A 14601-nucleotide genomic window follows, 5' to 3' on the forward strand; every position below is an offset into this window, starting at 1 on the left:
TTGACCAACCTCATCATTCTCGTAATGAAATAAATACAGTTGGGGGGACAATGTAAACTCCCTTCCCCAGATCCTTCGGACCAAATCCCCCACCTCTTCCCACAGCCTCTTACTCTGTGGGCAAGTCCAAATCCTGTGGAATAAGTCAGTGTAACCCACACCACACTTCGGGCAGTTGGTTATTCTGTCTGGTTTAGCTGGAAGTGCAGGGATATTAAAGCCATATATGGCCCTATACATAAATCGAACCTGAGTGTCCCTCCACGACTCATTGACGACATGTCTCCTAACCACTTCCCAACCTTTCACTATCTTTTGTTCGATATCATTATCATCTAACTGCTCAGCCCATTTCCCAAAACTTTTACTCCCCATCCTCCTTCCTCCTGTTAGTGTAGATTGTAGAAATCAACACCTTCCCGCCTCCTAAATCAAGGATTCTATCCAGAATATTCCTACGAACCTCCTATTGCACCAACACCAGCTGATTTATCACAGCCTCCTTTATCTGAGACCATTAAATAGTTTGGAAGGACGACAAAGAGAATTTTTCAATCAACTCTCCTCCCGTCAGCCATCTAGGCTCCGTGTCATGAAGTAAATGTTTGACATACAGAATCCCCTTCCGTCTCCATTCCTCAAACAATCTATTCGTTTTACCCTGTGCAAATTCAGGATTATTCCATAAAGGAAGATGCTTGGAGATCCTGTAGGATAACCAGTATTTTTTCCGGAGAATCCTCCACGTAGCTATTGTATCTTTGAACAACATAGACTGCTTGATCCACACAGGAATCACCTGCAACCTCTCATGTAGCAATGCCACAGGAGACCAGGGAGCACAGAATTCCCTCTCTAACGTCAAGGCTGAGTGATAACTAGATCCATTTATCCAGGCCATGCAGGCCAAATTATATCTATCCCCTTATATCGGGAAAAGCTATCCCTCCTTGTTCAATCCCCTTCATTAGGGAACGTATTGGTATCCTAGGCCTCTTTCCATGCCACAAAAAGGTTGTGAATGCTTTAACAATTCTAGAGACATCTTTATGCTTTAACAAAATGGGGATAGTCTGCATAGGATAAAGCAATTTGGAGACTGACATCATCTTAATAAGATGATTGCACCCCAACAACAACAGCGGAAGATCATGCCATCTTTGTAGTTCCTTAACTATTTTAGTTATTAACGGATCATAATTGAGTCTATATATGGATTCAAGAGTGACCCCCACTTTAATAACCAAGTAAGTTATGTGAGAGCGCGCTATTGGTATACCCCCCAGACCACTTCCCGTCACCCGCTGCCGCCCACCCTTCAAGAATAGGAACTCGCTCTTTGATCTATAGATTTTTAGCCCAGAAAGAGAACCGAAATCCTCCAAGGCCTTGATAATCTTCCCAATATCCCTTGCAGGGTTGGCAATGAAAAGTAAGATGTCGTCAGTAAATAAAGCCGCACGCATCTGTTTCTTTCCTACCCACATACCCTCAAATAGTTCCTCAGAGTCCAACCATCTTGACAATGGCTCTATCGCCAAGTCGAACAAGAGAGAAGACAGGGGGCAACCCTGCCTAGTTCCCCTTTGCAACGAAAAAGATTCAGACAAATAACCTCCTGTACATACCCTTGCCCTCGGACCTAGATATAGCCCATCTAGGAACGTACGAAACGTCCCATTGATGCCTACCGAGTCCAGGGTAAGACCCAGCCATTTCCAGTTAATGCTATCAAAAGCCTTTTCGGCATCTAAAGTGAGAATGGCTGGGTCCTGCCCCCGATACTTCGTCTTCTCCGCCACTGAAAGGGCCAACAGTACCTTCCTTAAATTGGTAACAGCCGCCCGACCTTAAATGAAGCCTACTTGCACTGGGGAAGTCAAAGTAGGGAGAACAGCAGCTAATCTATTGGCAAGCAACTTCGATAATATTTTAAGATCATGATTTATCAGTGAAATTGGCCTATAAGATGTCAGGCTTTCTGGATCCTTACCAGCCTTATGAAGTAACGTTATATGGGCCATATTCATTCGATCAGGCAACACATTCCCCTCAACTAGAGAAGAATAAAGCGAAGTCAGATACGGTACCACCTGGGCATCGATAGCTTTGTAAAAGTCAGACGTATACCTATCAGGGCCGGGGGCCTTACCAGAGGGAAAGGATTTTATAATAGCCTGTACCTCCGCTGCCGTCAAGGGGGCGTTCAAATTACTCAATTGTTCTCCTGTCAGAGTTGGCAAGGAAATTTGCCCTAAGAAGGCCTTCCCTTCTTCTACTCTATCACCAGCGTTTCGATAAAATTTAGCCATATAGTGCCCAAATAACTTATTAATCTGTTGTGGTCTGTGCTCCCTGGTTCCGTCACCCCTCCTCACCACCTGGATATGGTTAAATGGGCGTCTCCCTTTGGCCAGAGAGGCCAGCAACTTCCCTGACTTGTTGCCAAATCTGTGCAGACAAGCATCTACTTGGGACCGCTTTGAAATCTCAAGTTTCTCTGCCCACGCATCGAAGTCTCTCTTAGCCGAGACCCAGCGTTCTTTGGCTATCTGGGTCTGGGCCAAGAGAAAGTCACTGTAAGCATCTCTTAAACATTCACTCGCTCTCTCATACTGTGCCCTAGCTATCTTCTTAATAGAGGAGACATAAGCCAACAACCTACCTCTCAGAACAGCTTTAGCCGTTTCCCAGAACAATATCGGATTATTCGCGTGTTCCCTATTGTCATCAACATATTCCATCCACCACCCCTTCAGAAGTTTCACAAATTCCTCATCTTTCACCAAGTAATTAGGGAACCTCCATATGAACTCACTTCCCCTGGTAAAAACTTCTCTAAGATCCAGCAGGAGCGGAGAATGATCCGAAATTACCATATCACCTATTGCAATGTCAGCCATTCTATGCAGAATTGCTGATGACAAAAACAAGTAATCGATTCTGGACCAACTCTTGTGCGCATGAGAATAGTGAGTGAATTCCCTCCCCTGAGGATTAGAGAACCTCCATACGTCCCTGAGAGACAACGACTCAGTAAAGTCCCCCAGAGTGTATTGTTGACTATGGCCACTATCCTCCCGCTGATTCATCACTGCATTGAAGTCCCCCCCCCCCCCACTACTTTAGCGCTATGCGTATCCTGTAAAATTCTAGTAAATAGCGAGTCAAAGAAGGCTTTTTGACCCTGATTCGGTGCATAAATATTGTATAGACTATAGTCCCCAAAAGGGCCCGAAATGTGAAGATTTACCACCCTCCCCGTGTCATCTGCTTCCTCAGAATGAACTACATGTGACAAGTGACGGCCTATTAAAATTAAAACTCCCGCTTTCCTATCTACAGCCGCAGCACCGTATACCACCCCCACCCACAGCTTCTTCATCCTATGGAAGTCTGCTGTCGACAGATGGGTCTCCTGCAACAGCGCAATATCTGGTTCAGTCTACGCAATTGTCTAAGAACCTTCATGCGCTTATTAGGAGATTTCAATCCTTTCACGTTCCACGAGACTATCCTCATAAATTTGTTACTGGTGCAAGACCCACATGTCCAGAGAGGAACTCCTCCCCCACCCTCTGTCATAGCTTGAAAACCATCTATTGAAGCACCGCCTCCCAGCCCGACAGCACTCCATGAAACATTAGAAATTGACTGCTCATACATTGCCCCAAAACATAGAGAAATCAGCCACATTAAAGCCATGGCTAGGAAAAAAGAATAAAACTAACAAAAGTAAATAACTGTTGGTTAGCACCACAATTAGCTCAAGAACTTCCTTTTTTCTAGCATTGGACGCGGCACACCACCGCCAATTAGATGCTATAAGCTATATTCCCCAGGAACTATTAAATGTCCCTATAATCATTCCTGGAACAATAAAAAGAAAACACAGGATTTGAAGAATAGGTCCAAATAACCAGGATGTAACCTGACGATGAAATCATAGTCCTCCCGTCTTCCTCGCGAATTTTGCTCCCGAAGGTTTCTGAAATTTTGACATCCTCTGTGGTAGAGATGAGGAAATCTGAGGCACCCGGTGCCATCCATTGCCTCCAGCCCGCATATTGGTATCTTGACGATCAGCCTTCATGTCAGTGGATCCCTGCCTGCGGTCCGCTTGATTCCGCATAAATTCCTCCGCCTCCATTAGATCCGTGAAATGCTTGGAGCTACCATCAGAGAGGTGTATCCGCAATATAGCAGGGTAGGCCAGTTGGAATCTAGTCCCATTTTTATAGAGGCTAGTGCACACTGCCCAAAAAGCCCTCCGTTTTCGCGCCACTTCCGCCGAATAATCGTCAAAGAGAAGGACCTTAGTCCCTTTAAGAAACAATGGATCCTTCCTCAGTAAGCCCGCAGAATGTCCTCCTTGTCGGAGTAGTCCAGATATCTACAAATCGCCTGTCTAGGCCTCTGGTCCACTTTAGTGCTGGAAGACATCGTTTGATCTCTCCACAGCCCCACTCTATGGGCTCTTTCCACCTTCCTTCTTCCGCCCTGGAGAGCCAGAGCCTGTGGCAGTTCCACCTCGAAAACGTGGCGAAGTTCCGCTATTGGCACGGATTCTGGTACACCTACCAAGCGTAGATTACTGCGCCTGGACCTGTTTTCAAGGTCCTCAACGCGATCATTAAGCTTTTCAGCCAGCTGATATAAATCCTGCATCTTCTGCACAGTGTTCGTAGCCTCCTCCTCAATACAAGCCACCCGCTGCTCTACCTCAGATACCCTGTGATCTTGCAATTCCACCTCCTCTTGTAACTTGTTGAGCGCCGCGTGCAGAGTAGTTGATAAAGAGGGTATAATATCGGGGGCTAACTGTTTGCCACCTCAGTGGCCAGCAACTTGATATCAATCGCCTTACCAGAGGTTTCAAAAAGATCCAGCTGTGTATTGCTGACCGGGGCTTCTTGTTCATCTGACGATACATGCCTCGGTGAGGAGGGAGGAAACGGCGCCATCTTAGGACAGACCTTGTCTGTACTCTCGGTGTCTGTTGCCGTTTGGGGAGTAGATTTCTGCCTACTTCTCAGCAGGTAACGCTCCATACAGTTGCCAGAGCCTCACCTTATTAGCGGCGGTACTCCAGCTGCTCTCAGAGAAGCAGGACTAGCAGATATATTCGGCGGTGGAACGGAGCATAAGTCCCCAGCGTCTCTACATGCCTGTGCCGGAACCGGAAGCCAGTCATCTTGTTTTTCTTCTATTTTCAAATAATTGCACCAGCAGTTGTTGCTTTCTCACCAAGCTGCTTGCCTATTGTCCTGTAGCCCATCCCAGCCTTGTGCAGGTCTACAATTTTGTCTCTGGTGTCCTTAGACAGCTCTTTGGTCTTGGCCATGGTGGAGAGGTTGGAGTGTGGTGAGTGTGTGGGCAGTTGTCTTTTATACAGGTAATAAGTTCAAACAGGTGCAATTAATACAGATAATGAGTACAGAGTAGGAGGGCTTCTTAAAGAATAACTAACAGGTCTGTGAGATCCAGAATTTTTGCTGGTTGGTAGGTGATCAAATACTTATTTCATGCAATAAAATGCAAATTAATTGTTTCAAAATCATACAATGTGACTAGATTCTGTCTCTCACAGTTGAAGTGTACCTACGATAAAAATTATAGACCTCTCCATTCATTGTAGGTAGGAAAACTTGCAAAATCGCCAGTGTACCAAATACTTTTTCCCACTGTGTATATATACAGTATATATATATATATATATATATATTACTACTTTTGTACAATAATAAAAACTCATTTTTTGTAAAATATTTTTATCTTTCCGTTGGTGGAGTTGTCTAAGGTCTTGGTTTTTTATAGTGTGTGTACAGTATGTACTGTTTTGGGGTGACTTTTTGATCACTTTTTTGGGGAGGCAGATGATCAAAACATAGCAATTCTGCCATTGTTTGTTTGTTTGTTTTTTTACACTGTTTACCACTGTAAGATATGCATTTGTGTTGATACTATTACAGCGATACCAAATATACTTTTGCAATCTTTAAATATATAAAAAATATGTTTTTGTGCTTCCTCATTCCAAGACCCATAACTTTTTCTTGATCCTTACGGGTTGCATCCTCGGTGGGGCCAGGTCATAAATTGGAGATCAACCACTAGTCTGTCAGCTAGTGTAAAGCATGTCAGATTGCTGCTGCATACTTAGTTAGTTACTGTGCAGTGAGGAGGATCCACGGTTCTAGCTGGTCCAGCCGAGAGAGGTAGAGACCCTGAGATCCAACTGACCTGCTCTGTAATACTACCACTGACTGGGTCTCATGAGTGTGATCACCCTAAAGAGGAGACCACCCTGAATGACACAAGTGATTGAGGACCATTTCCAGTCGAGGGACTGCCATGCTATTTGTGGAAACTGCCTGTTGATTATAAATAGTATCCTGGCACCAGTGACAACCACCTATAGAGATGGCTCTTCTGTTGGCAACGGCCAGTGAAGTTACTTAGCAAGCCCCAAATACGGATTGTTCCATTGCTGTTAGTAACTATCAAGCCCAATTCCTTACAAGTCTGTGTGTGTAACCACCAGGTTTTGTGCCATAATCTTGTATGTAACTAATAAGTTTGTGCCCTATCTGAGAGACTCTAACCACAGTGTCAGAGGCCACCGAAGTTTCTTACCCTCTTATACTTGTCATAGTTGGTTGGATTCAAACCTGAGGATGAACCAGAAAAGGTAAAGGGAAAATATAAAAAAGGCCAATAGCTCCTGGTAAACATCGAGCCATGTAAGCCAAGGTAGACACTACTGGAGCAACAGGCCACATTTGACAGGTCCAGGCATAGGCATGGCTGAACATCTGACATTTAGAAGTGAAATGCAGAACAACAAAAAGAGCACCTGGGAAAATCAGGTCAGCCCACTGTAGAAAGAAGAGCTAATTGAGCCTATGTCAAGCGGTCCCAAGGCCCAGAGAAGTTGGTAGAGCCATCTCCATCGATATTGTAGAGAATCCTACCATGAGGAGTGCAGAGAGTCGCAGCCACCCACAGTAGTCAAGCTATGGTGGGTTATTTCATGAACATTCAGGTATCCAGGTGTATTCCTTCTGGCTTACCTTTGTGCAGCTGCAGTATATGAGAAATCCAATATGCATTTGTTTTGTAGGTGCTGGATGTAATGATGATAGTGGGGTACTTAGGACCTACAGTAAAACATAACTGTATAGCAACTTGACGGTCACTCTAACAATTTATGAAGCATATATAAACACTGGCAGGAAAAAAGCCACAGATGTAAACTCATCAATAGATGACATGTACCAAATTTTTATGGCAAATGTATGAAGAAAGTAGTCTGGCAATGGAGCAGACGGGAGATGGTAATGGTATACAAGTTGAGAGTAGATGAATGACGGTGAACAGAAATAAAGACACTAACAAAACCTAACCCTGATCAGCAATATAAACCCAGCAAAACAGCCAGAGACAAGTGAAAACCCAAATTTAGATAATAAACATAGTCCATAAGATAACAACAAACTTGAATACGGGCAGCAATGAAAGGCAGAAGGACTACAAATCCCAAACTACACTGATAGAACCCAAATAAACTAGAACAGAAAACTAGGATTTCTGGATACAAGTGCACAGAGATTTTGCTATACCCAGCAACAATAGAGCAGATATCACAAACTCACCTGTCCAGACTCCTGCGGCCCAATCTCTGGCTTCAGTGAGGCCACTCCAGGAGAGAAGCGCTACTAAGCCATGCCCCCTGGCAATTCGAGAGCATCCTTAGCAACAGGATGCAATGGTCTGTTTCTCCCCACAGCGGGTATGTGCTGGAGGAGTTTAACATTGGGTTGATTGTGTAAGCCGTGTACCGGGGTGGGCTCCCCAGGATACAGCGAAGTCACAGACAAGAAAAGCGATACCAACACCAGCTTTCTACAGGGAGTGCAGAATTATTAGGCAAATGAGTATTTTGACCACATTATCCTCTTTATGCATGTTGTCTTACTCCAAGCTGTATAGGCTCGAAAGCCTACTACCAATTAAGCATATTAGGTGATGTGCATCTCTGTAATGAGAAGGGTTGTGGTCTAATGACATCAACACCCTATATCAGGTGTTCATAATTATTAGGCAACTTCCTTTCCTTCGGCAAAATGGGTCAAAAGAAGGACTTGACAGGCTCAGAAAAGTCAAAAATAGTGAGATATCTTGCAGAGGGATGCAGCACTATTAAAATTACAAAGCTTCTGAAGCGTGATCTTCGAACAATCAAGTGTTTCATTCAAAATAGTCAACAGGGTCGCAAGAAGCGTGTGGAAAAACCAAGGCGCAAAATAACTGCCCATGAACTGAGAAAAGTCAAGCGTGCAGCTGCCAAGATGCCACTTGCCACCAGTTTGGCCATATTTCAGAGCTGCAACATCACTGGAGTGCCCAAAAGCACAAGGTGTGCAATACTCAGAGACATGGCCAAGGTAAGAAAGGCTGAAAGACGACCACCACTGAACAAGACACACAAGCTGAAACGTCAAGACTGGGCCAAGAAATATCTCAAGACTGATTTTTCTAAGGTTTTATGGACTGATGAAATGAGAGTGAGTCTTGATGGGCCAGATGGATGGGCCCGTGGCTGGATTGCTAAAGGGCAGAGAGCTCCAGTCTGACTCAGACGCCAGCAAGGTGGAGGTGGAGTACTGGTTTGGGCTGGTATCATCAAAGATGAGCTTGTGGGGCCTTTTCAGGTTGAGGATGGAGTCAAGCTCAACTCCCAGTCCTACTGCCAGTTTCTGGAAGACACCTTCTTCAAGCAGTGGTACAGGAAGAAGTCTGCATCCTTCAAAAAAAACATGATTTTCATGCAGGACAATGCTCCATCACACGCGTCCAAGTACTCCACAGCGTGGCTGGCAAGAAAGGGTAAAAAAGAAGAAAATCTAATGACATGGCCTCCTTGTTCACCTGATCTGAACCCCATTGAGAACCTGTGGTCCATCACCAAATGTGAGATTTACAAGGAGGGAAAACAGTACACCTCTCTGAACAGTGTCTGGGAGGCTGTGGTTGCTGCTGCACGCAATGTTGATGGTAAACAGATCAAAACACTGACAGAATCTATGGATGGCAGGCTTTTGAGTGTCCTTGCAAAGAAAGGTGGCTATATTGGTCACTAATTTGTTTTTGTTTTGTTTTTGAATGTCAGAAATGTATATTTGTGAATGTTGAGATGTTATATTGGTTTCACTGGTAAAAATAAATAATTGAAATGGGTATATATTTGTTTTTTGTTAAGTTGCCTAATAATTATGCACAGTAATAGTCACCTGCACACACAGATATCCCCCTAAAATAGCTAAAACTAAAAACAAACTAAAAACTACTTCCAAAAATATTCAGCTTTGATATTAATGAGTTTTTTGGGTTCATTGAGAACATGGTTGTTGTTCAATAATAAAACTAATCCTCAAAAATACAACTTGCCTAATAATTCTGCACTCCCTGTATGCAAGAACAGAAACTTTACTTTAACAGTAGTAATAACACAACAGTATAAAGACACCCAGAATATCTTGTATTCCAGACTCCATCTCCCAGTCAGTGTCCCTCTCCGCTGGACAGGCCTAAACTGGTGGCGCACACAACAGAGTCTACAAATCGTGCTGTGCCTCAAAAGAGGACAAACCTAGCCGGTGGCGGACACAGCAGAGCCTGCAAGTCATTACCGTGCCGCAGAAAAATTCAGTGTAGTCTAGCAAAAATAGAGCCCTATTTATCTAACTACTTACAGACCTCAACTCTGTTTCTGGTACTGGAGTCACTGAGGCAACATAAAGCATAAACGGGTTCACTGATCTGAGGCCCCTCTGTATCAGATGGTGACCGGGATGGCCACAAGTCCTTTTACCTAATTTGCCGAGGTAGATGAGGTTTCACTACACAGCTCACAGAAGCCTTCCTGGAAGCAAACCTTTCTCCAACAAGCAGGATCAAATAGAAAGCAGCGATCAGTCTCTCCTTTCCGCGACTACGATCACTTTCAGACTCCCTGCAGCCAGGGTGTAACCGGATGGTCTCCTTCACACACAATCCTTTCAAGATGTCAGCACCTTCACTTTCTGGTTCTCCTCACAAAAAACAGCCTGCATGAGTCATCATCTATTTTACATATTCAAATCCCAGAGTGTACTGGTTGTAACTGCGAAACAGTGGCCTCTAGTAGCAGAAATGCCAAATAACAATTATATACAAACTTTGAACAAAGACAGCTGACTCACAATCGCACAGTTGCTCAGATGCTCTATTCCTATGTGCTAGTGTTTCCGACTAATGGAGCGCTAAGTCTTGACCTACCAGGTTCTGTTCCTGGAACTCGGTGCTCTATTTATACACTTTCCTGGCCATACACCAGTGCCATTGATAGTCTCTGACTCTCTAGCTGTGTTCCTGATTCCTGTGCTTATTGTACTGCACATTCCTCTGCCCCCGGCTTGTCTTCTGACCACTCTCTGTCTCTTGTTTGGTACTGTGTTTGTCTGTCTGGTTCTGATTTCGACTTGTCTTCTGACCAGTCTCTGTCTCTCATTTGGTACTGCATAGCCTGTCTGGTTCTGACACATAAACACACAACCCTGTTTTAGTGTTGTTTTGCCTCTTGGTGTTTGTCTGTCTGCACGTAAGTAGCACAGGGACTGTTGACCAATTGCAGTCTTGCTACCTAGGGCTTGTACTACAAGTAGGTAGGTAAAGCAGGCTGGGTTCTAGGTCAGGGCTCACTGTACGTTTCTGTCTCTACCTACAGGTGTTACATTATCACTGGCCTAAAAAGACTGATACTTGCACTATGGATGCCATGGCAACCTTAGCCTTACAAATGGAGGGAATTGCTTTGTTGGTGCAGGATTTAGCGGAGAAGGTGCAGCAGCAGGAATCCTGTCAGAACAGTCTCCCTGCGTCCTCAACCCAGTCACCTCTGGAGCCTAATAAATAAGCTTCCTGACTGCTTCCCTTTTGACCGTAAGGGTTTTGCTGCTTTTAGGGAGAGTGGCAAACTCTATTTTCACTTGAGACCTCCTTCCTCGGGTACCGAGGCACAGTGAGTCGGCATCATCATGTTTCTGTCGCAAGTTGACCTGCAGGAGTGGGAATTCTCTTTACCACCTAATTCCCTTGAGCTGTATTCCTTAAACAGTTTTTTTTCTGCTCTTGGTCTTTTATATGATCAGCGTAACAAAGCCTCTTATGCTGAGAGTCAGCTTCTCTCTCTGCGTCAAGGCGGGCGACCTGTAGAGGAATATTGCTCCGAGTTCCGTAGGTGGTGTACTGCCTCAGGCTGGTATGATTCAGTCCTTAGGTCACAATTCAGATTAGTCCTTTCAGACACTCTGAAGGACCTTCTAGTTAGCCACCCCATACCAGGGTCTTTAGATAAGGCCATGTCTCTGGCTATCTGACTGGACCGACGACTGAATGTAAACGTGAACGTGCTGTCTGTTAGTCCTTCTTCATTTCCTTCTGTCTTTCAGTCTTATGTGGTTAAGGTGCTGGTGGAGTCTGAGGAGCCTATGCAAGTGGGTACCTTTGTGCATTCAGGGGCTGCAGTAAATTTCATTGATTTTGATTTTGTGTCTGCCTTGAGTCTCATGGTATGTTAACTACCTGAACCCATTCTGGTGTCTGAGGTGGATACTACTCCTTTAGCTGGATGGTTTATTGAGTATAAAACCCTTGATTTGGTAATGAAGAAATTATATTCATTATATTTCATGAAAAAATTGTCTTTGGATGTCGTTTTGGGATTATCCTGGTTTAAAGCACATAGTCCAGTCTTTAATTTGAGTTCTGGGGATTTAAAGGGGTATTCCCTTCACAGAAAATGTGGCCATATCACTAGGATATGCACAGATTGTCTGATAGGTGTGGGTCCGAGAGGTGGGACCCGCACCTATCAGACAATGGGTGCATATCCTACAACAAAGAACGGAGCGGGGAGATCTGTGGCTGGAGGACCCCGAATTTCCCGGGATCCGTCCACCACCAAGCGCTGCTCATTTTCCCTCTCCGTTCTCATTGTAGGTGTGGGTCCCAGAGGATATCCTAGCGATATGCCCCATTGTCTGTGATGGGAATACCCCTTTAAGTAAATGGGGTCCCTAGTTCTCTAATCATTGTCTCTCTATCAGACTCTCTGGTCTGAAACTGGAGGAGGGAACCCTACCTGAGTTCATTAAGGACTTTCAAAATGCGTATTCCTCATCATGACTACGATTGCGCCACTGAACTGGTCCTTAGTGCAAAAATTTCCAAGGGCCAAATTTTTTTATCTTTTCGGGCCTGAAAGACAGGCTATGAAGGCATATTCGACCGTTTGTATGGTGCTGTTTTTTTTTTCTTGTGGATAAAAAATACGGTGGATGGCGCCCCTGTATTGATTACAGGGAAGTTAATAAAACCACGGTTTGAAACCAGTACCCCCTTCCTTTCATTCCTTATCTGTTTAATCAAATTGTTTGGGCCCAGTGGCCTCAGCGGAGCCTACAATTTGATCATAGTACAGGAGGGGGATGAATGAAAGACAGCTTTTAATACCCCCATAGGGCATTTTGAATATCTGGTGATGCCCTTTGGATTATGTAACATCTCAGCTGTGTTCCAAAACCTTGTTAATGATTTTTTCCTAGAGTACCTTGGTGAATATCTTGTTGTATAACTGTACAATATTTAGTTTTTTTCCTGGATTGGTCGTCTCATGGTATACATGTAAGGAAACTCCTCCAAAAATTGAAGGACCATAATTTGCTTTCAAAGTTGAATAATTGTGAGTTAGGTGTCAGAGTCTCCTTCCTGGATTATATCCTGTCACCCCAAAATTTCTGTGTGGATCCTGCTAAAGTGCGAGCTGTAGTTGATTGGGCCAGGCCTACCTCCTTTGAGGCTCTTCAACGATTCTTCGGGTTTGCAAATTATTATAGAAAAATCATTTTAAAAAAAACTGACTTAACCAGGAAAGGGGCAGATCTTCTCCATTGGTATCCTGAGGCTCTATCTGCCTTTGAGACACCTAAAGAAAATTTTATTCAGACACCTGTACTCATTCAGCTGGATGTTACCAAACCTTTCATTGTTGAGGTGGATGCTTCTGTGGTAGGAGTTGGTGTTGTATTATTTCTGGGGTCATATTCCTTAACTAATTTGCATCCATGTGCATTTTTATCCAGATAATTTTCCTCCGCCAAGAGGAACTATGATATTGGCAATTGGGAACTGTTGCTCATGAAATGGGCCTTTGAGGAGTGGCAGCACTTCTTAGAAGAGGCTCAGCACCAAATCAACATGCTTACGGATCACAAGAACCTGGTTTATCTTGACACTGCTAAATGCTTGAATCCTAGACCAGCACAACGCGCCTTGTTCTTCACTCAGTTTAACTTTATTGTTACTTATTGTCCTGGGTTTGGTAATGTGAATGTGGATGTCTTATCACGTAGCTTTAGTACTTGAGATTCTGTTAATAATGAACCTGGTAACATTCTTCCTCCTAGAAGATGTCTGGTCGCGGTAAAGGAGGGAAAGGGCTCGGGAAAGGCGGCGCCAAGCGGCACAGGAAGGTGCTCCGTGATAACATCCAGGGCATCACCAAGCCTGCCATCCGCCGTCTAGCTCGCAGGGGAGGCGTCAAGCGCATCTCCGGCCTCATCTATGAGGAGACTCGCGGGATGCTTAAAGTCTTCCTGGAGAACGCCATCCGGGACGCCGTCACCTACACCGAGCACGCCAAGAGGAAGACCGTCACCGCCATGGACGTGGTCTACGCGCTCAAGCGCCAGGGCCGCACTCTCTCACGCTTCGGGGGTTAATGCTGCCTCCGTCCTCACAACAAGGTAAAAGAGGAGAGAATATTTAAAAGAAGAAAAACTGCTACAAGAGGACATAGTTTTAAATTAGCGGGGCAAAGGTTTAAAAGTAATATCAGGAAGTATTACTTTACTGAGAGAGTAGGGGATGCCTGGAATAGCCTTCCTGCAGAAGTGGTAGCTGCAAATACAGTGAAGGAGTTTAAGCATGCATGGGATAGGCATAAGGCCATCCTTCATATAAGATAGGGCCAGGGGCCATCCATAGTACTTAGTATATTGGGCAGACTAGATGGGCCAAATGGTTCTTATCTGCCGACACATTCTATGTTTCTATGGTGTTGTCATTGCTGCCGTTAGTTCTGATCTTGCCGCCGAAATACAGTGCTTTTAGGATTTGGCTCCTATTAATCTTCCCTCCAGTAAATTGTTTGTTCCTCCAAATCTTCACCTTAAGGTTTAGAAGTAATCTCATTGCTCTGTACTGGCAGGTCATCCAGGTGTTGCTGGAACTAAACATCTAGTCTCCAGACTCCACTGGTGGCCTACTTGGTCACAAGATGTGGTTGCCTTTATCTCGGCATGTGATGTGTATGCTAGTACCAAGGTTTACTTTGCCCGCTGCCCATTTCTCAGAGAACTTGGACCCACATGTCAATGGATTTCATTATGGACCTTCCACCCTCTTGGGGAAAGGCGGTTATCTGGGTGGTCATTGATAGGTTTTCTACAATGTGTCTGTCATCTGATTCCATTGAAGAAACTTCCAGATGCCAAAGAA

At 44.5% G+C, this 14601-nt stretch overlaps 2 protein-coding genes across 3 annotated transcripts in view; both read left to right on the top strand.

Annotated features, from left to right (window-relative positions):
• The window catches only part of PPP2R2C (protein phosphatase 2 regulatory subunit Bgamma), a 194554-nt gene that overhangs the window by 63659 nt on the left and 116294 nt on the right, over positions 1–14601 (top strand). The window lies entirely within an intron of this gene.
• LOC122939980 (histone H4-like) lies at positions 13512–13823 on the top strand. Its single transcript, XM_044296243.1, has one exon. The coding sequence runs from the start codon at positions 13512–13514 to the stop codon at positions 13821–13823; it is 312 nt and encodes a 103-aa protein (XP_044152178.1).

This window comes from Bufo gargarizans, chromosome 1, assembly GCF_014858855.1.
Source record: "Bufo gargarizans isolate SCDJY-AF-19 chromosome 1, ASM1485885v1, whole genome shotgun sequence".
Lineage (NCBI taxonomy): Eukaryota > Metazoa > Chordata > Amphibia > Anura > Bufonidae > Bufo > Bufo gargarizans.

Excerpts from the sequence above, each read along its gene's own strand:
- LOC122939980 (XM_044296243.1), top strand. The coding sequence starts at position 13,512 with ATGTCTGGTCGCGGTAAAGGAGGGAAAGGGCTCGGGAAAGGCGGCGCC.